The 20891-nt window shown below is 43.6% G+C and overlaps 1 protein-coding gene and 2 long non-coding RNA genes across 4 annotated transcripts in view; 1 reads left to right on the top strand and 2 right to left on the bottom strand.

Annotated features, from left to right (window-relative positions):
* LOC102234732 (kalirin-like) overlaps positions 1-20891 on the top strand; it is a 35490-nt gene that overhangs the window by 10341 nt on the left and 4258 nt on the right. Inside the window, exons 13-56 of one of the 2 annotated variants that reach the window (XM_023329653.1) lie at positions 50-166; positions 353-427; positions 633-755; positions 857-909; positions 2180-2327; positions 2414-2610; positions 2703-2800; positions 4231-4394; positions 4563-4682; positions 5104-5183; positions 5254-5392; positions 5475-5609; positions 5775-5937; positions 6084-6199; positions 6442-6564; positions 7257-7439; positions 7508-7632; positions 7710-7776; positions 8344-8453; positions 8540-8609; positions 8695-8784; positions 8985-9077; positions 9284-9395; positions 9471-9661; positions 9896-9997; positions 10127-10281; positions 10543-10645; positions 12295-12456; positions 12532-12727; positions 16010-16066; positions 16139-16242; positions 16320-16451; positions 16542-16652; positions 17193-17263; positions 17342-17408; positions 17488-17591; positions 17674-17743; positions 18209-18295; positions 18418-18510; positions 18703-18753; positions 19231-19308; positions 19707-19892; positions 19976-20147; positions 20744-20889. In XM_023329653.1, coding sequence (XP_023185421.1) covers positions 50-166; positions 353-427; positions 633-755; positions 857-909; positions 2180-2327; positions 2414-2610; positions 2703-2800; positions 4231-4394; positions 4563-4682; positions 5104-5183; positions 5254-5392; positions 5475-5609; positions 5775-5937; positions 6084-6199; positions 6442-6564; positions 7257-7439; positions 7508-7632; positions 7710-7776; positions 8344-8453; positions 8540-8609; positions 8695-8784; positions 8985-9077; positions 9284-9395; positions 9471-9661; positions 9896-9997; positions 10127-10281; positions 10543-10645; positions 12295-12456; positions 12532-12727; positions 16010-16066; positions 16139-16242; positions 16320-16451; positions 16542-16652; positions 17193-17263; positions 17342-17408; positions 17488-17591; positions 17674-17743; positions 18209-18295; positions 18418-18510; positions 18703-18753; positions 19231-19308; positions 19707-19892; positions 19976-20147; positions 20744-20889 — 5139 coding nt within the window. Of the gene's footprint in view, positions 1-49; positions 167-352; positions 428-632; positions 756-856; positions 910-2179; positions 2328-2413; positions 2611-2702; positions 2801-4230; positions 4395-4562; positions 4683-5103; positions 5184-5253; positions 5393-5474; positions 5610-5774; positions 5938-6083; positions 6200-6441; positions 6565-7256; positions 7440-7507; positions 7633-7709; positions 7777-8343; positions 8454-8539; positions 8610-8694; positions 8785-8984; positions 9078-9283; positions 9396-9470; positions 9662-9895; positions 9998-10126; positions 10282-10542; positions 10646-12294; positions 12457-12531; positions 12728-16009; positions 16067-16138; positions 16243-16319; positions 16452-16538; positions 16653-17192; positions 17264-17341; positions 17409-17487; positions 17592-17673; positions 17744-18208; positions 18296-18417; positions 18511-18702; positions 18754-19230; positions 19309-19706; positions 19893-19975; positions 20148-20743; positions 20890-20891 lie in introns of both variants that reach the window. The other variant, XM_023329652.1, reaches the window with a different exon arrangement.
* Positions 5234-5778, bottom strand: LOC111607645. Its single transcript, XR_002752385.1, has 3 exons — positions 5676-5778; positions 5472-5603; positions 5234-5326 (listed from the first exon to the last, which is right to left on the bottom strand). It is a non-coding gene; the product is annotated as an uncharacterized LOC111607645 (long non-coding RNA).
* On the bottom strand, positions 8345-9507 carry LOC111607649. The gene is made up of 3 exons (XR_002752395.1): positions 9414-9507; positions 8525-8605; positions 8345-8435 (listed from the first exon to the last, which is right to left on the bottom strand). It is a non-coding gene; the product is annotated as an uncharacterized LOC111607649 (long non-coding RNA).

Here is a 20891-nt window from a genome sequence, read left to right as displayed (position 1 = left end):
CTGGACCGACCTCTGACCAATCTCTGACCGACCTCTGGTTGTCTTTCAGAACACCTACACCAACGCAGAGAAGCTTCTGGAGGCGGCCGACCAGCTGGCCCAGGCCGGAGAGTGTGAGGAGGAGGAGATCTACCAGGCGGCCCGAGACCTGGAGCTGCGAATGCAGGTAGCCGGGGGTGTCTATGTCCTGGAGAGAGCAGGGGAATGAGCTTCTTCTACATGCTGGGAGGAGCTGGGTGTGTCTAAATGCAGGGTTGTTTCTACATCTTGGGTTGTGTCTAATTGTTGGATTACATCTAAATATTGGTTGTTTCTGAAAGCTGGTTTCTGACATCAGTGCGGTGCTTTGCAGGCCTTCATCCAGCGTGTGGAGCAGAGGAAGCTGCTGCTGGACCTCGCTGTGTCCTTCTACACTCACACTAAGGAGGTAACATTCCTAGAAACACTGAGACTCATCGTTTCTAAACGTTCATGATATTTCATAGCAGTAAAAGCGCATAATCAGAACAGATTTGTAAAAAGAAAAAGCAAATACAACTTAAAATCAACTGAGATTTTCAAACATTAAGGTTCAGAAAGGCGATGAGTGAATGAACTAAAACGACCTGCTCTCTTCTTCTTCTGCTCCTCAGCTGTCGGTGTGGATGGAGGGCCTCCAGAAGCAGCTGACCTCTGACCTCTTGGTGTGTCCAGACACGGTGGAGGCGCTGCAGGCTCTGATCAGCCAGCAGCAGCAGCAGCAAGCCAACACACAGGTACACCGTGGCCTCAACCCCAGCGTCTCCATAACAACCTAACACTCCCTGCTGGCCTTTGACCCCTCGCCCCGCACTAACACTCTAACCCTGACCCGCAGGAAGCTGCGATGAGTGTCATCCGGGAAGGAGAAGACCTCATCCTGCAACTCAGGTGATTCATGGCATCAATGGCTGATACAGAATCTAGAGGGTGTTTTCTAGATCAGATAATCTTTATAGATTATTATTAAAACATTGATTGGCTGATTGATTGATTGATTGATTGATTGATTGATTGATTGATTGATTGATTGATTGATTGGCTAAGATTTTATCAGGAATGTGATGAGAAGATACCATGTGTTGTCGTTTAGGTACACTAGCTGCACTTCTATTCACTGTAAAACTGTGCAAATTGAAATTATGAAATTAATCCCTTAATTTAAAACAAAACTGCAATAGAAACACTTTTCTATTTGCAATACCAGCTGGCTCCACTAGAGGCCTCCAAACATCGCGTTAAATTCATATTCTGTAAAATCCTCATGGTCACTGCCGTGATTTTAATGACTAATAATTGTGTTTCTTATTTAATAAAAGCCGTAAAATTGTATTTTTGTGACATTTGCAACGGAAACACAAAATAGAAAAAAATAAAACTTTTTTTCTCACCGTTAAATCAAACTAAAAGTTTCATGTTTTATTTCAGCTAGAAATTATTTGAACACTTAAAAATTAGGCGCAATGTAAGTGACTTAAAAATATATATATTTTTAATTTATTCAGACAACGAACAACAACAAAAAAAAAAACAGAAAACACAGTCAAATCTGTTTAAAATAATTTTACAAACCAAACAGACGGTTTTGTTTCAATCATAGTGAAATTTAGCTTAAAATGCTTTTATTTGTTGGTTTGGATGTTTTATAAATTTAAATGCAGAAAACATCATCAGGTGGTGAATTTCTATTTTAATTAGAAATTTTGGTGCCATGCTTTATACATTAAGTGATGTAGATGCTGTTTGGTTTTTCTTTAATAATATTTAGAATTTGGTTCTGAAATTGTTGTTGAAGGAATTGAAAATGATTTTGTGCATCAGATGAATAAATGTTTTCAGGTTTCTTTAAGCTGTGGGATTTTGTTTTAATTTCTGTCTTTGCTTAAATTATTTAATCTTTTTCTGTGCAGATTTTTTTCACAAGCATGCTTATATACCTGTTCTGTTTTCTTGGTTATAAATGTGTTGGATTTTAATTTGACTTATTCTGTATTTTTGTGTTCGCATCTCACATTCACTTTTGTGTTTGTAGAATTTTTGTTTTGTATAATTTTGTAAAATTATGTTTCCTTCCAGGTTTGGATACTCAGTGGTATTTTTTTCAACCTAAATGGTTTAGTTTCTTTTCTGCTGTATATACTAAGAGGTGCGCTTGTTTTAGGCCCCAGGGCAGCTCGGTGGCCCATGTGGAGTCGGTGTTGCAGCAGTTGGAGGAGTCCCACACTCAGCTGGAGGAACTTTTCCACCAGAAGAAGATCAGACTGGACATTTTCCTGCAGTTCCGCATACTGCAGCAGTGCACCCTGGAGGTAACGCCCGGTTCTACACTTTTCTACCAACTGAAACCTTTTCCTGCTGTAATATTCCTGATTCTTTAACATCATTTGATCTTCAGGTAACTGGGGAAATGGAGGCCTGGAAACAGGACCTCCAAAAGCAGTCCCAGGACTTCTCGTCTGAGAAGCTAACGTCTCCACGGCTAGCTGATGCTAACCCGGAGCAGCTAGCCCAGGACAAGCTAGCCCTGGGCCAGTCTCGCCTGGCAGAGGCCACACCTGAGGCGCTGACTTTGGCTCAACAGCGTATCCACAGGTAGGCTGAGCAGATTGGCTCAGTCATCTTGTTGAGTTATGGTAAATATTATTTTTTATCAGGCTTTAATTTATAATCTGACTGCTCTGCAGGCACATGGAGCGAAGGCTGGCGATGAACAATATGATCTATGAGGTGATCCAGCAAGGTCATGACCTTCAGCAGTACATCACAGAGGTCCAGGCATCAGGTAGGTTACAGGTTTTACTTCAAAATGAGAAAAGAGGTAAAACCTACTGTCATCTGCATACAGAAAAAACAGAGACACATGGTGCTAATGACAGAGCCTTGAGGTACACCATAACAAAAGACAGGGTTCAGATAAACAGGTCAATCATTACAGTACTCCAAGTCTTCACTAAAACTGAGATTTAGGGATTCCTGAACTGTCTTGTTTTAATACGAGTTCCAGAACCATGTTTAGTCCGACTCCAGTCCGGTTTAGTCTGACTCCAGAACCATGTTTAGTCCGACTCCAGTCTGGTTTAGTCTGACTCCAGAACCATGTTTAGTCCGACTCCAGTCTGGTTTAGTCTGACTCCAGTCTGGTTTAGTCTGACTCCAGTCCGGTTTACTCTGACTCCAGTCCATTTCCCTAGTTCCTCCGGTCCGTTTGGTGAGGTGTGAATCCATAACTGAACTCTGATCCATCTTCAAACTTCGGTCTGAGTTCAGGTGAATTAAAATCTGGTTCTGTTCAAATGCATATGTAAACGTAAAGAGGACCGGAGGCCGCTCCAAAGGCAGGAAGTGGACTACAGCTCAGGGCATTCTGGGTAAATACAACCAAAGCTAACGTGTTAGCTTAGCACTAGCGGCAGAAATGTCTCCTGGTCTTTAGCCAAAGACTAAAGAGAAATCCTCCAACTGCTAAAATCTGGCGCCTCTCCATTCTAGTTTCCATTTGGTGAAGTAGGAAGTTGTGCTCAGTTTCTTCTTCAGTGGTTCAGCGCCCCCACAGGCGAGGAGGGGAACAGGTTTTTAAATTAACTTAGATTGTTTGACTCAGAGCAGAAAAAAAGAAAATAAATGTTGCAATTCTGGTTCCCAGTCGAACCGAATCTACTGGACTGTGAGGTGTCAAACATCCTGAGTGATTGTGGATTTGGTATCAAATGTTTGTAGCTCCATCGGTGCGTTAGTGTTTGTAGGAATGACGGAACCTGGTAAAGTGAACGAAATGATCCGTGTTGGGCATCGGTAAGATGCGTAAGCAGGTTCAGATCCCCTGATTTCAGAAAACACTGACACTTCTTGGAGCATCTAATGTCCAACAGTCCAGTGATGCGAGACAGAAAGGTCCAACAGATTTCGGCCATCTTGAATCCAAAGTCTTTCTATTATTAGTGGTTCAATCTGAACAGAATAAAATCCTAGAAAGCCACAAGAATCCGTCAGCAGATTTTCCCCAGCGGCGACCAGCCCAGCATCACACTGATGTCAGGGGTGGAGAGGGGGGAAAGGGGGACGGGTTGCTATGGAAACTGCTCTCTGAAGCACACAGCTGATCCCCATGGAAACCGGCGTATTGAATTCGCCATGGAGACACACACATCAGTGCGTGCATGCACAATGAGGCAGCTGGTGCGTGTGGTTTCTAAGGTGCGGCGTGTGCTGCAGGTATGGAGCTGTCCGAGGCGGAGGGAGGCCTGACGGCGCAGGTGGAGGAGCTGCAGCGCCTCCTGCAGGACAAACAGAAGGAACTGCAGCAGATTGCTGACCACACACACACATACCTGGAGCAAAACCTGCAGCTCAGACACCTGCAGAGCCAGGTCAAACAGGTAACACACACTCATCCCTCTGCACACACACACTCAGACTTCCTGCTGCCTACCTGTGTGTGTGTGTGTGTGTGTGTGTGTGTGTGTGTGTGTGTGTGTGTGTGTGTGTGTGTGTGTGTGTGTGTGTGTGTGTGTGTGTGTGTGTGTGTGTGTGTGTGCCTCTCTCAGGTGCTGGGCTGGATCTCTGAGGGGGAGATGAAGCTGTCCTCCTGCATGCTGAACTCCAGCTGTCTGTCTGAAGCAGAGCAGCTGCAGCGGGAGCATGAGCGCCTCCAACAGACCATCGAGGTTACTGCAGACACACCGACCAGAAATAAAACATTTAATCCTAAAATCTGTCACAATAAATAATCAATTAACTGCATGATCAATTATAAATTCCCATTCAGACAACAGAGACGTCACAATGTGGTTTTTATTTCTGTTTAGTTTATTGTTTTGGTTGTCATGTTTTATTTTGGATAAATTAAAATATTTTCCAGCTGAAGTGTTTCTGCAGCTTTAACAGTTTTATACAAAGTTAGAGTTTGTTGGTCTCTACTATGCCATCATTATAATACTTGAAAATGATGTCAAAACAATATTATTGTTTATCAAAATCATTTATTGTGGCAGCATGCTTTACATTTTATATAAAAAGCAGCAGAAAATGAACTTTTTCAGAAAAGCAAAAAGCAGGTTAAGGAAAGAGACTCACGTTGTGTTGCAGGCCCTGCTGCATGCAGACTCCCTGCAGAGAACCCACCAGGTGGCGCTGGCTCTGCAGCAGCGAGCCGAGCTGCTCGTCAGGTACGACGCAGAACTTCCTCCATGAACGCTGGACGGACCCGCTCACCAGGAAGTCTCTGCTTCTGCACAGGTCAGGCCATTACGACCCGGATGCAGTGAGGGCCTGCGCCCAGACGGTGGCGCTGCACTGGCAGACGCTGATGCTGAGGATCGAAGACAGACTGAAGCTGGTCAATGCATCCGCCGCTTTCTACCGGACGTCCCAGCAGGTAAACGCAGCGCTGCTTCCACTGCAGTTCCACCTTTAACCACTGGGGGAGCTTCATGTTCATCACTGTACCGACTGACCAGGTGTGTGGCGTCCTGGAGAGTCTGGAGCAGGAGTACCGCAGGGAGGAGGACTGGTGTGCAGGAGGAGAGCGGCAGCCGGAGCAGCTGCTGCCGCTCATCAGCAAACACATGGAGCAGAAGGAGGCTTTCCTGAAGGTAACAAAAAATATGTTCAGTTCCCTTTAGAAATGCTCAAAAATGGATTTAAAAAGCAATATTTACCCTTTGGATTAACTTCAATTCTGTGTTTTACTGAGGAGTTCCTCCTGGTTCCATGTTTTCTGGAAACAAGCTCTACCAGATCTGTTTCTTCTGCAACAGGCGTGTACGCTGGCCAGACGCAACGCGGAGGTCTTCCTCAAGTACATCCATCGAAACAGCGTCACCATGGCCAACATCTCTGGCCACAACGTCACCGTCTCCGCGGTGATGGGGGTCACCGAGGTCACCAGGCACTCCAGAGTGCCGGAGCAGCAAGTCAAAGGTTCACAGAAACAGAAATAATCCACATATTGTCAAAATAAAGAGTGTAACCAAAACAGAGCCCAGAGGGACGCCACAGATAACTGGCTTCTATAGTTAGGGATTTTGAAGGTAGTTTAGCTGACAGAGATTCTTCTTTGTGCTCAGGAATCCTCAGCGAGCTTCTCCAGAGAGAAAACAGAGTTCTTCATTTCTGGACGCTGAAGAAACGCAGACTGGACCAGTGCCAGCAGTACCTGATGTTCCAGAACCACGCCCAGCAGGTAACCCAGAAATGATCAAAATAACTCTGAATCATCCCTCTGGTGCTTCTGAACTAATGTAAGCTGCTGCTTTCCCTCAGTTTGTGTAAATATCTTGCTTAGAAATCATTACAATATTTTTAATATTGCATTAATAATGATAAAAAAGGAGCAGAAAATGTGCATTTTTTAGCAGAAGCCCAACAAACAAAGACAGTTGTAACTTTCTATGAATCTCTAAATTTCAATCTGTTCGCTTCCAGGCTCTTGAATGGCTGCAGCAGTCAGGTGACCATTACCTGGCCACGCACACGTCACCGGGGGCAACGGCGGCCGAAACGCAGGAGCTGCTGAACCAGCACAGAGAGTTCTGCGTTTCTGCAAAGGTTGTTCCAGAAACCAGTTTAAACTAAGTTGATCTGAAAGTATGACAGAGTACTAAGGCCAATGCAGCAAACTAATAAAAAGCCAACAAACTAAAACTTTTAAATTAATCTCAGAAATTGTCTAGAAAAACTTGAAAATTTCTGAGATTTTTCTTGCAAATTTTTAACTTTAAGAGCTCAGGTTTTTTTGTAGAAAGTTTCTGAGCTTAATTTTAAAAAATCTGCCTTTTTTCTTACAAATGTTAAACTTTCAGCTGATTATATATATATATATATATATACTGTATATATATATATATATATATATATATATACATATATATATATATATATATATTTTTTTTTTTTTAATTTCTGAGTTTTTTCTTGCAAATTTTTGTCTTTTCAAAGTTCCTTGTTTATTTGAGAAATTTTTAAAAATTGATCTCAGAATATGGCAGAATGTATTTTTTTTCTATTGACCCTGATATGCTGCCATATAAAACTCATTTAAAAATCAGACGTAAATACTTCACAGCTAATTTAGCATTAGCTGTTATCCTAGCATCAGGCAACGTGAAGCACCTTTGCATCTAGACAATGTGAAGCTCAAAGCCAACAGTAAACAATAATTATTTCCGTCCTTTTTAGATGTTTTAATTTGATAAGATGAAACTGTCAAAACAAACGATGACTAAGTAAATTTCTCCCAGCACACACAGGAGAAGGTTCACCTGCTGATCCAGCTGGCTGAGAGCATGCTGGCTAAAGGCCACGCCCACCGCGCCGAGCTGCGCCGCTGCGTTTCGGCGGTGGACAAGCGTTACCGCGACTTCTCGGTCCGGATGGGTCAGTACCGCCACCTGCTGGAGGCCGCACTGGGCAGCAGCTCTCAGGTGACTAAAAGCCTCCACTGCTGCAGATGCTAACAGTTATCTGATGGCTAACAGCGACGCTCGTTTAGGACAACAAGGACCTGGAGCTGGAGCTCATCCCCAACAGCCTGTCGGACTCGGACCCTGAGGTCAACCTGTCTGACCCGAGTCACCAGGTCAGCGACGAGAAGAGGCGTTCCGCCCGCAAGAAGGAGTGAGTACGGTGTGTGAGCGGCGTGCTGGGAGCAACGCTCTGCTCTAATAATGCTGTGTGTGTGTGTGTGTGTGCAGGTACATCATGGCCGAGCTCCTCCAGACTGAGAGAGTTTACGTCAGAGACCTGCAGGAATGCATCGAGGTAAAACCTGGAGGATTAGCTCAGTAATTAAAAATCTGAACTTAATGATTTAATGTTTTTACTGTGATTACATCACAATTCTGGTTACTAAAACGTTCCTGAAGTGTTGCCTTGATTCTTTCATGCATGTTTGAGAAGTCCTTTAATCTCCATGGCAACCATTCAGCTGCGAAACGCCTGATTGGACCTAGCCCCGCCTTTGAGGTGCAGCTCCTCCCCTTCTCGGCTCCTGCAGACTAGCCAGCAGCAATTAGCAAACAGCTGGTGGAGCTGATGGAATTTCAAGGAGTTAAATCAGGAAGCAAAATGATTGATATTTATAGCAATTTTATAACAACTGAAAGTAACATAGTTACTTGGTTTTGCAACAAAATGCCACTATGTCCCTTTAAATGTCCACAGTCAGGAGTTACTCAGCTGACTGAACAAAGATTGTTCCAGAAAACATTCTCTGACCAAATGAACCAGATATTCTGTAAATGTTTGAACCGAAAGTCGTGCAGGAAGTGTTGATTTCCCCGTAAGAAGTGGCAGGAGAAGCTGAAGTGACTCGGTTTGCCGTTGCAGACGTACCTGTGGGAGATGACCAGCGGCTCGGAGGAAATCCCACCTGGACTCACCAACAAGGACGACGTCGTGTTCGGAAACATCCAGGACATCTACGAGTTTCACAACAGGTAGACAAACAGAAACTATTATTATACGGCTGAGTGAAACAACCAGAACCGTTTAGCTTAGCAGCGCTAACCTCTGTGTTCCTCAGTATCTTCCTGAAGGAACTGGAGAACTACGAACAGCTCCCAGAAGACGTGGGGCACTGCTTCGTTACCTGGGTAAACACAGAGGAGCATCATCCACTGATGCTACATTTAGCTGACATAACCAAGCATTAAAGCGTCTGTGTTTGTTTCTGTGCAGGCTGATAAGTTCCACATGTACGTGACGTACTGCAGGAACAAACCGGACTCCAGTTTACTGATCCAGCAGCATGGAGTCGGATTCTTCGAGGTCATTTTCTAATCAAAACTAGAATGATTGAAACTATTAAATGTTTGAAACAGATTTATATTTGCAGCAGCAGCAGAGATTTTTACATGATGTTCAGTTTGACTGAGAAAAGATGAGATGACAGAAGTGAAACGGTCCAAATGTTCTGCTCTGTGCTGGAGGATGAAGGTGGATGAATTTTAACATTTTGTTTTGAACAGGATGTCCAGAGGAGACACGGCCTGGCCAACTCCATCTCCTCGGCTCTGATCAAACCAGTGCAGCGGATCACCAAGTACCAGCTGCTGCTGAAGGTAAAAACACATTTAAATCAGAAAATATGTTTTCTCCTCCATCTGCAAAACAAACCTGGAGATTTGAAACCAAAAGGAGTCAAAGTTTGTGTCTGGAGTAACAAATGAAAGCTGCCATGTTTCTACAGCCAATGAAGCAACCTGCTTCTTCTCTCAGTGCAGATTTCTAATCTGTGTGAACATCAGCTGCCTGTGTGTGTTTGCAGGAGTTGCTGGCCTGCTGTGAGGAGGGCAAAGGTGAGATTAAAGAAGGCCTGGATGTGATGCTGAGTGTCCCAAAGAGAGCCAACGATGCCATGCATGTCAGCATGCTGGAAGGTAGAGCTTCAGCCTCACCGTGACTCTGCTGGAGATGTTTTTCTGTTTGGTCTGATCTGACCGATGTTTCTCCAGGTCTGGAGGAAGGCCTGGAGGTGCAGGGCGAGCTCCTCCTGCAGGACACCTTCCTGGTCTGGGAGCCCAAATCTCTGATCCGGAAGGGCCGGGACCGGCACCTGTTCCTGTTCGAGCTGTCCCTCATCTTCAGCAAGGAGATCAAGGATTCCTCTGGACGCACCAAGTATCTGTACAAGAGCAGGCTGAGGGTAACGGACCGCCGCACCGCACCGCACCGCACCGCACCGCACCGCACCGCACCGCTTCCTGCTCTGAAAACATTCTAAAGATTTATCACTTCACCCAAACAATGCAAATAATCATTATTCATAGTTGCTTTTGTCAAATAAAACAACAAAAGGAGATTAACCAGAGAAATGATCAGATTATCACTAAACACTCAGAGGAAAGAGGTTTAACTAAACTGCTTGTCTCCATGTCAGACGTCAGAGCTGGGCGTCACAGAGCACATCGAGGGGGATCCATGTAAGTTCGCCCTGTGGGTCGGACGAACGCCGACGTCCGACAACAAGACCGTCCTGAAGGTACGCGCTTAACTTCCTCAACTTAAAACCGTCTGAGCTAAACGTTACCCAGAAATCCTGCTGCTGCTTTAAAATGTAACTTAAACTGTTTAGTGAAGTTTATTATTTAAGGATATTTCAAACCCTCAGGCGTCTTCCTTGGAGCTGAAGCAGGAGTGGGTTCGCAGCATCCGACAGGTGATCCAGGAGAGGCGGGGTCACCTGCGGGGGGCGCTGCGGGAGCCCATCCCCCTGCCCAAAACCCCCAACCCGACCCTGGGCCGGCAGCGCAGCATCACCCGCAGGTGGGAAACACAACCAGCGTCATCATCCCAGCTGTGGCCACAGAGAATCCACTCACCTTAAAATACCAACTCAGGATGTGTTTTCTATTAAAACGAGTCTAATTAAAATATTAAACTGAAGCTGATTTTCCAGAATGCTGCAGTATTTCCAGAGCAGCAGTTTTGTCTCTAACTGCCTCCCGTATAATAATAATAATAATAATAATGAAATCCAGATGGGTGTTTGGGTGTGAGGGAAACTAAAGCCGCTGTGGTTTCCAGGGAAACGAGCGAAGACGCAGACAGCCTGGGCGACGCCAGCAGCCAGCCCGACACCGTCTCCATCGCGTCCCGGACGTCGCAGAACACGGCCGACAGCGACAAGGTAAACACTCAGGGCGACGCCTCAGAGGGGCGTGAGCGGCCCAGTGATGACCTCATCACAGCTGCAGGGTGTGTGAGCTTGGTGTGCGTCTGAGGGATTTTCCACTCAGCGCTCTTCTTCTGCAGCCGCTCAGACGAGGTACGTTTGATTTTCTCACCTAACGAGGGCTAGAAGAGGTTGGGGTTAGGGTCAGCGACCTCTGACCTGGTGAACCTGCCAGTCGTGGTCTGCTGGTCGGGGTCAGGGGTGAAAACGCGGCCGGACAGGAGGGCAGGCTGAGCAGCGCGGCGACGCTAACGGGGTCAGTTTAAAGATTTATGGCGTCTTTTTGTTTCCGTTTGGTTTAAAACTCCTGAACATGATGCAGCTCTGAAAGTTAAAACTAAAATAATTAATCAGAAGAATTATAGAAATGAACTGAAGCATTAAACAGGTTTTTATAAGAAGTTTGAAAGAAAGAAAATTCTAAATGTTTTAAATAAAAGTTTTCAGGCAGGTGATAACCTTTAACAAATGTTTAAATTGAATGAAATCTAAGTATTTTGCAGTGCAAAACATTTTTGAATATATAAATGTTTAAAAAATATAGATATAGGAGCGCTAAGACTGATTTTAATAAAATGTCTTTGTGCAACAAATCCTAAAATTAAAACATTTCTGTCTAAAAATGAAATCCAAATATGAACTTTAGGATTTCGTCCTTTAAAATGTTTTTTTATTGTTAAACTTGTTAAACAAGTTTCTGACCCAAACGGAGGTCAGTGAAGCGTCTGTTTTTCTGTCCGACTCCTCAGACTTTCTCCTGGTTTCTGTTGTTTATTTTCTCTCTCCTGGTTTTCCGATCTTCTCGCCTGTTTTCCGTGTTTTGGGATCACAGCTGTGTTGGATTTAATCGGGGAACTCCCCTCTGGTCCCTGCGGACCGCAGTGAGAGTGGTTCCTCCCCGACCCAGAGCCAGCCGTAACCATAGCTACCTCCACCTATAGCTCCAGTCATGTGACGCCGGCTGGACCAATCAGAGCGGCTGTGGAATGATGTATGTGGCTGTCATCAGTCGTGTGTTTAATCTGCTGAGAGCAGCATTAGGTCAACCCTCATGATGCTTTCAATTACAATCCGTCATCACAGTGTTTCAACGTAGGAAAAAAACTGGAAATATTACTGACAAATACAAAAAATCTATATGTAAATCTAAACAGAAACATCTTGGTATGTAAATTTGTTCAAATTCTAAAAATAAATGCAATAAAATTATAAAATAGACAAACTAATTATATATTTATATGAATATACTGTAAATTTTCTGTCAGTTAAAAACATTTTAGAATCAAAAATAAAATCTTAATAAATGAATAAAAGCATATATCTTTGATAAGTATTAGTTTAGCCTCCTGCACAGAAGAGGTTTCTGGATGGCAAGTCAACACAAAAAAAAAACACTCGTCTTTTCTAGCGGCCATTGTACAGAGCATACAGCAGGAAAACCAGCCGACCAAACGTCCTAGAGTTTACTCAGTTTCAGATTTGGTTAGTTTTGGTTAACTGTAATAACCTATTGTGTGTGTGTGTGTGTGTGTGTGTGTGTGTGTGTGTGTGTGTGTGTGTGTGTGTGTGTGTGTGTGTGTGTGTGTGTGTGTGTGTGTGTGTAGCTGTCTGGAGGCTGCGAGTTAGTGGTGGTGCTGCTGGACTTCACCAGCGGCGGCCCCGGGGAGCTGAGCGTCCGCTGCGGTCAGACGGTGGAGCTGGTGGAGCGCTCTGCCGACCGGCCCGGCTGGTGCCTGGCCAGAACCACGGACCAGAACCCTCAGCAGGTAGGACCAACCTGACTGTAGGCAGAGTATCACACAGTCTGCTCCTTCCTCCTGACCAGAACCGTTTCCTCCCAGGAGGGGCTGCTGCCCATGAGCGCCCTCTGCCTGTCACACTCCCACAGTGCGGCCGACATGGAGGGGCTCGTCACGGCCTCCACCTCCACCACCGCCTCCACCACCACCACAACCACCTCCTCTGTCTGCAACTCCTCTTCCTCCTCCTCCACCACTAACACCACCACCTCCTCCTCTGCTGGGAGCACTGGGAGGGGTGAGCAATCTGATTACATCACTTGTTTACACGGAGGCAGATGTTAGCAGCTGCAGCTGTCATGAGCTTCTCAGAGGGGCTTTGAAAAGACAACAGTCTGCTCAGATTTAATCACCGATGTCACTTCCTGTTAAAGCAGAAACATCCTGTCGCTCTAAATATTTAAATCCCTGATTGTTGGCTTGTAAACACAGACGGCTCGTCCCAGAATATGAAACATTTAAACTGGTTTGTTTACTGGGATCTTCTGCTCCGCGTTGCCGTCAGAGTTTATGTTTGACCAACTTTCAGCTACACATTGTGCTGCAGCGCTCAGGAAGCCCACAAAAAAGGTTCAGCAACACAAATCAGCAGAAAAAACCTTCACCAGCGTCGCTGTTTACACATGCAACGATAAATCCACACAAGAATCTGCTCACAGCCAGGCAGGCAGACAACAACCAGCGGTGAAAAATACACTCAACTCACCCAAAACTAATGCAATAATCAAGTAAAATCAAAAAATGCTCTTATCAGCAATTATACAAATATATCAACTGTTTCATTAAATAAAATATTCATTCAAGGTGCTAAACGTTCAGCCTTAAGGTAACAAAGTAAACTTTACTGACCTCAAAAAAGCTACAACCAGTAATCAGTGGTGGTTCTAACAGGAATGATGCTCAGGGCAAACCAATTAAAATCAATGCAATTATCACACAAAAAACCCAAACTGACCAATATTTTATCTTCTAGTTTTTGGGCGTCCCTCTCCTTTATACCGCCCTGGGTGAATGTCTATATCACCTCCACAGCCTCTAATCAAACTCAAAACCCCAAAAAGTTACAAACTAGTCTCTCTGTCTGGCTTCTTCAAATACAACATAAACAAATTAAATATTTAAAAAGTTATTTAAACCCCCAAAATAACAAACGCTTGATGAAAAGTAACCAACAAGTACAAAAGTAAACAAACTTTACATCCAGTTAAAATCTATCCTTAATTACAAAAAGTGAAGGAACTGAGTAGAAAAACTATTTTTAACCAAAAACGCTCAAAATCAACAAACCAAATCTTCCTTAAAGTTACAAGCTAACCGTCCCAAAAGTGACATAAAATAAACAAAAATTAAAGTAGAAACAACAAATACCAAACCAAACTAGTATCATCTTTGGTAGTTGGTCTCAGTTTGTGATTTCAGAAAAATCCCTTAAATGTGAGCCATGCTAGCTGTTAGCGACCAGCTGCTGTGTGACAGGATATTTAGTGGTGAAGTGGAAACATGAACTCTGCTTCACTTCACTTTGTTTATGTCGCGCCAAACCTCAATAACTGCACAGAAAATTAAGCTGCAGACGCCTGAGATCCGGCTGGACCTGATTCTGGTCCAGAGGTAAACACTGACCTGAACGCAGGAACCGGCCCGCTAACATCCTGATGTGTGTGTGTGTGTGTGTGTGTGTGGTCACCTGCTGCGTTCTCATTTGACAGGCAAACAATATTTCTGATTCCATAAATGAGACATTACCAGTGACTTCAGCGTGACAGGGTTACACCAGAAAGAAACTTAAAGTGTGAATCAAACATAAACTGGAGGTGCGCTTTTATTTTGAAAGGAGTGCACCCTAAAATTTTTTTCTTCAAATAAATCTTTGAAGTTGTACGCTGAAGCAATTATATTAATTTAATTTTCTTTAATAATGTATTTAATTTACACTCTACAAAAATATTGCCCTATTTTGGGAAGGAAATGTTGAATTTAAAATAAAAAAATTCCACAACCATATAAGTGAATTCTACAAGCCCCGCCCACTCACCTTGTGGCCCCGCCCCCTGGGGACTGCCTCAGCCTCCACATGCCAGCACCTCGCCAGTTCCACCAAGCCCAGAGTCCGGCTGGTTCTGCTGTTTCTGCTCCTCCATTCCCTCTGCATGGACTGATGAGGAAGCATGCGGCGAGGCAGAGGTGCATGCTGGGATTGTTCAGGAGTTTTGGGATGGATTGTGGGAGCGGACGAGCGAGGTGGGTTCACAGAGAGAGAGAGAGAGTGTGGTGGTTAATGAGTGGCAGGATGAGGTCAGTAACATTCCTGCGGGTCGTTTCTGGTGGACAGGATGAGCAGGTTTCCTCATTGTCAGGTTTCGTCTTTTAACGGGGAAAACAGGAAGTCCTGTCGGCCATAAACTCACCACAGAGTCAAACATCAGAGGTCATTTCTGCACATTCCTCACAGAAATGAATCACAAAATGTCTGCTTCCTCTGTTAATAATTAGGCGTAAAGGGCAAAGTTCACTGAGGAAAAATCCACATAAACCAGAGCAAAACTAAAATCAGAGCCATGAAGTTTTTTCTACCTGCTGGTTTTATCTGGAAACAGGTCGATACATCTTACCGTTACGTAACGATGTCCAAAACGTGCCGCTCTTTATAATCACTGGGCTAAAGGAAGCGTTACTGCCGGATAAAATTTACATTTCATTTTTAATTTAAACAAAAAGAAAAATGTGTCAAAAGTGAAATGTTGCTGGAAGATTTTAAAATGAAAAATAAGCAGCTTAATAAAAATATTTACCTTTTTTATGTCAGTTTCATAATGTAAAATGATTCCTGCTACACGTCTTTAACTTGCTCATCAGTCTGGCAACTGTTTAGATTTATTTCTTAAAAATTGACAAAAACTCCTCAAATTAATTCTTAGATGGATTTTAAAATATTTCACTACATTTTTAATATTGATTTTATGAAAGCTAAACATGAGCTTAATTAAGATGCTTTTATTTTTTAACAATAAACCCTTTTTACATTTAAAATGTATTTTATTTTAAGTAGAATTGCTTTCTAAGGTCATATAAAATGAAAATATAAATAAAACTGTATTTATAATTATTTGATAAATTTCTAAACTTTGTTTTTATGTATTTGAACAAAGTTAAGCGTTTTTCATATGTTTTTTACTTATTTTTGGCTTTATTAATAATGACTGTCAAAAAGTTTTTAATATTTCTTTAAATCTAGTAAAGAGTCTTATTTTGAAAAACTATCATACTTAAATAGGATTGCTTTCTAATTACCTATTTACCTAAATTCTCTATTTGTGTTTTCTTAAATCTATATTTACTTTTATTTTATGTAACTTATTCAACTGACATTATTAAAGTTATTCTTACTTCCACCATCAGGAAGCAGCAATATTCTTTCCAAATGGTCTATTAATTTTGTTTCCGTTTTCCAATTCAACGTTAATGTGCTTTTTTTAAATAGTAATTTGATTTATATATATATTTTTGTGTTTTTGTGCAGAGTCCAGTCTGTGCAGCTCTGACGGTTCAGGTCTTCAGATTCAAACCAGCAACCAAAGTGAGAAAACCATCCTCACTCTGAGTCGACACGATAAAAATCTAAAACTAAAACTTGTTTTTATTCTGCCAGGCGTCACTTCCCCGACTGTGTTTGGCGTCAGTGGACCACCGGGGGGCACTGTGGGGTCTCCAGGTCCGAAACGCACCAGTTCTGGAACTGGAAACACTCTGAAGGTATCAGTTTTATTTAGCTTTACCTCAACGAGGAGAAATAATCGAGCAGCATTAAGTTTCCCGTTTGCTTCCTGTAGCGTTGGCTGACGAGTCCCGTCCGAAGACTGAGTCAAGGAAAAGCCGACGGACAGAAAAAGCCCACAATCAGAACCAGGAGGCGGGACAACAGGTCCGATGTGGCCACGCCCTTCCCTGGGAACTCACAGGCGGTGCGTAAACAAACACTGAACCAGTGAAGATGGCGGCCAGCTGGCCACATTCTGCAAACTAAAGCCAAAATGTTTGTGTGCGTAAAGAAGGCGAAGAAGGAAGAGGCGGGGCAAAGTGGAGGAGAGGAGGAGCCTGAAGAGGAAAGCCACACCCCTCTGCCACCGCCCATGCAAATTATCAAAGACCCCAACAACCCGGAGGTAAAAACACTGAACCCTGCAGGTACCTGAGAAACCAAACATACCGAAGATCTTTTATCGTCTCAAACTGATTTCACTCATCAGCATTCAGATTCCAGACAGAAAGTCATGTAGAACCAGCTACATATGTGGATGTAGAGTAAACAAACATGGCCGACCAGAAGTAATAGTGATAGTTTGTGGACTTATTTTAAGGTGTTGGATGTGGAGGTTCGTTCTGTTTTTGCTCCACCTCTTCTCTTTGTCATTTCTGTTGAATGAAATGTTGTTGCCACATAACGAGTCGGTCCTCCATGTTGGATCTCCACTGGGCCTTGGTTCTCCATGTCAGCTGTCCCCTCCATGTTTACATCACCGCGCTTTCTGATTGGCTGCCTGTCACATTCTCACTCCTAATCGATTGATCACCACACACGACAGGATCCTGATTATTTCAGAGTCGTCCTGATATTCGAGGCATTCCTAGATTGTCGGAAGAAGGAAATCGGGACTAAAAATGAACTCTAGGCCTTAGAGTAATTTATGTTAACTTTTGTCCAGGCTTTGGACTCGGATCAGGGATCCAATGAATCGGACACAGAGCAGCGAAATAAAGCACTGAGGGGGCGAATGTAAGTCAAGCCCAACGATGAATGAAACATGGCTGAACTTGAAGAAAGCAGGAGGTTTCACTGACGCTTTCTGTGCAGGTTTGTTGTAAACGAGATGATCCAATCAGAGAAGGACTACGTGAAGGACCTGGGTGTGATCGTCGAGGTGAGTCCTGATCCAAGTTCTCATCTCATGAAATGGTGAAAAGAAGGAACTGCCTCCCCTAACGACTGCGACCTCTCAGGGCTTCATGTCCAGGCTGGAGGTCCGAGGGATTCCCGAAGACATGAGAGGCAAAGACAAGATCGTCTTCGGAAACATCCAGCAGATCTACGACTGGCACCGCGAGTCAGTTCCTCTGGAGGAACCAGAACCATCTGTCCAGCGTTTGTTCAGACAGCCTGACGCTGACTCCTTCTTTCTGTTTCAGCTTCTTCCTGGTGGAGTTGGAGCGCTGCGTCCAAAACCACGACCTGCTGGCCGACCTCTTCATCAAACATGTGAGTTCTACCGACCCGGACCGATTCAACAACACGCTACACACAATCGCCAAGACTTTCAGGTCCGGAGATTATGGATAAAAAACCAGACTGAACTCGACTCAAATGGATTTGAGGCTGGAAACATGGCTTCATGTTCTTGATTTTTTGGTTTTAAAATGGATTTTGGTAAAAATTTTGCAGCCTGTTAGATAATTTGATGTTTTATCAGTGCTACGCTGGTTTAGCCTGCTCATCCTTTGAACTTCAGTTTTTAACTTAAAACAAAATGTGAAATTTGTAAGTCATCAGCTCAAATAGTCTACTTTATCAAGGTGAAGCAAACAGTGGTAGAGATTTGTCTGGAAAGTCCTCCAGATTGGTAAATATTCATTACTGTAATGTATTAAAACATCTTATTGTAGATTTTTGGTCCCTGGTGCATCAATATATTTCTATGATAAAAGTTTTTCTCTTGTTTTCCAGGAGCGCCGACTGCACATGTACATAGTTTACTGTCAGAACAAGCCAAGGTCAGAGTTCATCGTAATAGAGTACGAGACTTTCTTTGAGGTAATTTAACTACATTTTTTATGGTTCTTTTTAATTCTAGATTATTAGATGGTAATAAACCAATAATGTAGTTTTGTTTTCAGGTAAAGTCCTTTTGAATTGAACTAAATGTCCATTTGTAGGAGATCCAGCATGAAATCAGCTGCAGGATGTCCATCAGTGATTATCTGATCAAACCCGTCCAGAGAATCACAAAGTACCAGCTGCTGCTAAAGGTGCTTATAACTGTGTCAAATAAAAACAATTAGATGGAAATTAATACTAATTTATGAGCTTTGACACTTGGATTTGTCCATCTTTAAGACTTGAATCTGGAACAGAGACGTTGACCTGCTGGTTTAGACTTAATGGTCTTGAATTTATTAAATTATCTGTTTTGTGAAATAATGTGTTTTTCCATCTGACAGGATTTCCTGAAGTACACAACCAAAGCTGGTCTGGACTGTGAAGAGGTGGAGGTGAGTCTCTTCTGTTAATCATTGCATGATTCCTCTAAACTTATCTTCATTTAGGGCCAGAAAATTACATAATGTGAAATCCAGGGAGATTCCTTGTTCGCCCCCTGGTGGCCGATTGGTGCGTGTGTCAGATTAATCACCTGGTATTGTTGTGATTCATGTAGTGTAAAATGTTCTCTGCTCTCTGACCCTGACTTTAACATACTTCTATTGGTTTCTGTTTATTCTCCTCTGACCTTTAAGAAGTAATCACGTTTTTAAATCAGGATTTGAGTTCAGAACAAAGACGTGACGAAGTTTGTCAGTTTTGACGTCTGGTTTTGTCTCATCCTCAAAGATCTGATGAAGACAAAGAGGCGGCATTGTGAGGAAGATAATAAATGATTCATACAGGATGGTGAATCATCAGCCTGTGGAACAGCTCTAACCTTTGCAATATTTAACATCAGTCTGTGTGTGTGTGTGTTTTGTTTGCAGAAAGCAGTGGAGTTAATGTCGCTGGTTCCTAAACGCTGCAACGACATGATGAACCTGGGACGCCTGCAGGGATACGAGGTGCTGCAGCGCCCCCTGTGGCCCGAAACTTTCTATGATTCTACTAGATTTTGATAAATGATGTGTCTGAATATGGAAAATAACAAAAAAGAGCTCTGGAGATCGTATGTCTATCTGTTATCAGCTTTAATCATATGGTGATGCTGCTGAATGTGGAGTTTTCTGAAGATTTGTATTTTTCTGCCCCCTAGTGGCAAAATACAATTAATGCACCTTAAAATATGCTTTACCACAAAAACCTGTTATTGCCATTGTAGATAGTAAAACCAAGAGTAAATATCTGTCAAAGATTAATATCAGAAGAAGGGATTTCAGATTTTTTGTCCTGAATAATTCTTGACTATTACTCACCTGAATGCAGCTGGTTTTTCCTCTGACTGGCTGCTGCTGTTCTCCAGGGGAAGCTGACGTCTCAGGGGAAGCTGCTGCAGCAGGAAACCTTCTGTGTTTGGGAGCAGGACGGCGGCGTTTTGTCCCGCAGCAAAGAGCGACGAGTCTTCCTGTTCGAGCACATCGTCATCTTCAGCGAACTGCTGAGAAAAGGCTCCAATAACCCCGGGTACCAGTTCAAAAACAGCATCAAGGTGAGACCAGTCCCACTGGGAAGACAGTAAAACCAGTACATTACCATTGGGAGGCTTTAATGGTGCTGGTTTGTGTGGGGCAGGTGATCTACCTGGCCATGCAGGAGAGCGTGGACGGAGACCCCTGTAAGTTCGTCTTGTGGTCCCGTGGGTCAGCGGAGCGTTTCACGCTGCAGGCCTCCTCCGCCAGCATCAAGATGACCTGGGCGGAGACCATCGCCACCCTGCTGGACGCCCAGAACAACTTCCTGTCAGGTGGCAACATCATTTAAACCTCACTGAACTCTGAGAACCCTGAAAAACCTTAAAGTCTCCATTTTCTACAACCGTTTTTAAATTAGTCAGTAACTTCTTGTGATTGATAGATTGTGCCAGTAGTGGAAACAGGTAAAACAAAGCACTGAACCACACCCAGGGTAAATCTGCTCAGCCTGGCACTAGGGGGCGTTAGAGCGGTCCATCGGCAGGCCGCAGGGTTTTTGTGATAAATGTTAAAAATGACAAAAACTGAAGTCAACCAGCAGTTGGAGGGACAAGTTCAATGTGTCAACTATAAACTTAGCTTAATATGTCCTTACTGCTGCTGCTGGTGTAATAAAAACACTATTTAAAATAAAAGATGCTGAGTCTGGTGGGGGGAAAGTAAAGCCTGGTGGCCCTCCGGGCTTATAAAACACTGGAGGAATCGCTGGACACCAACCGGATCCACTCAACGAGGCTTTAGAAACCACTTTAACCCGGTTAAAATCTTGTGGTCGCTCCATTACGCTCCGATACGCTGATGACGTTGTTTTTTATTTGAATATTCTGATCAAATCGTCTCTAAAGTTAAACATCTCCTCTAATCCCAGCTCTCCAGTCACCTATCGAGTACCAGAGAAAAGAGGCCGGGATCTCCGTGACCCGGCCGCTATCGTCAGGGCGACCGCCCTCGACCCCGCCCACCCCCAACGGCCACGCCTCTCAGCCTACTCCGGACAGCGAGCAAGACGACCAGGT

Source organism: Xiphophorus maculatus, chromosome 24 (genome assembly GCF_002775205.1).
Source record: "Xiphophorus maculatus strain JP 163 A chromosome 24, X_maculatus-5.0-male, whole genome shotgun sequence".
Classification (NCBI taxonomy): domain Eukaryota; kingdom Metazoa; phylum Chordata; class Actinopteri; order Cyprinodontiformes; family Poeciliidae; genus Xiphophorus; species Xiphophorus maculatus.
The sequence above is the reverse complement of the archived record's forward strand: the minus strand, read 5'-3'. Positions and strand labels throughout refer to the sequence as shown.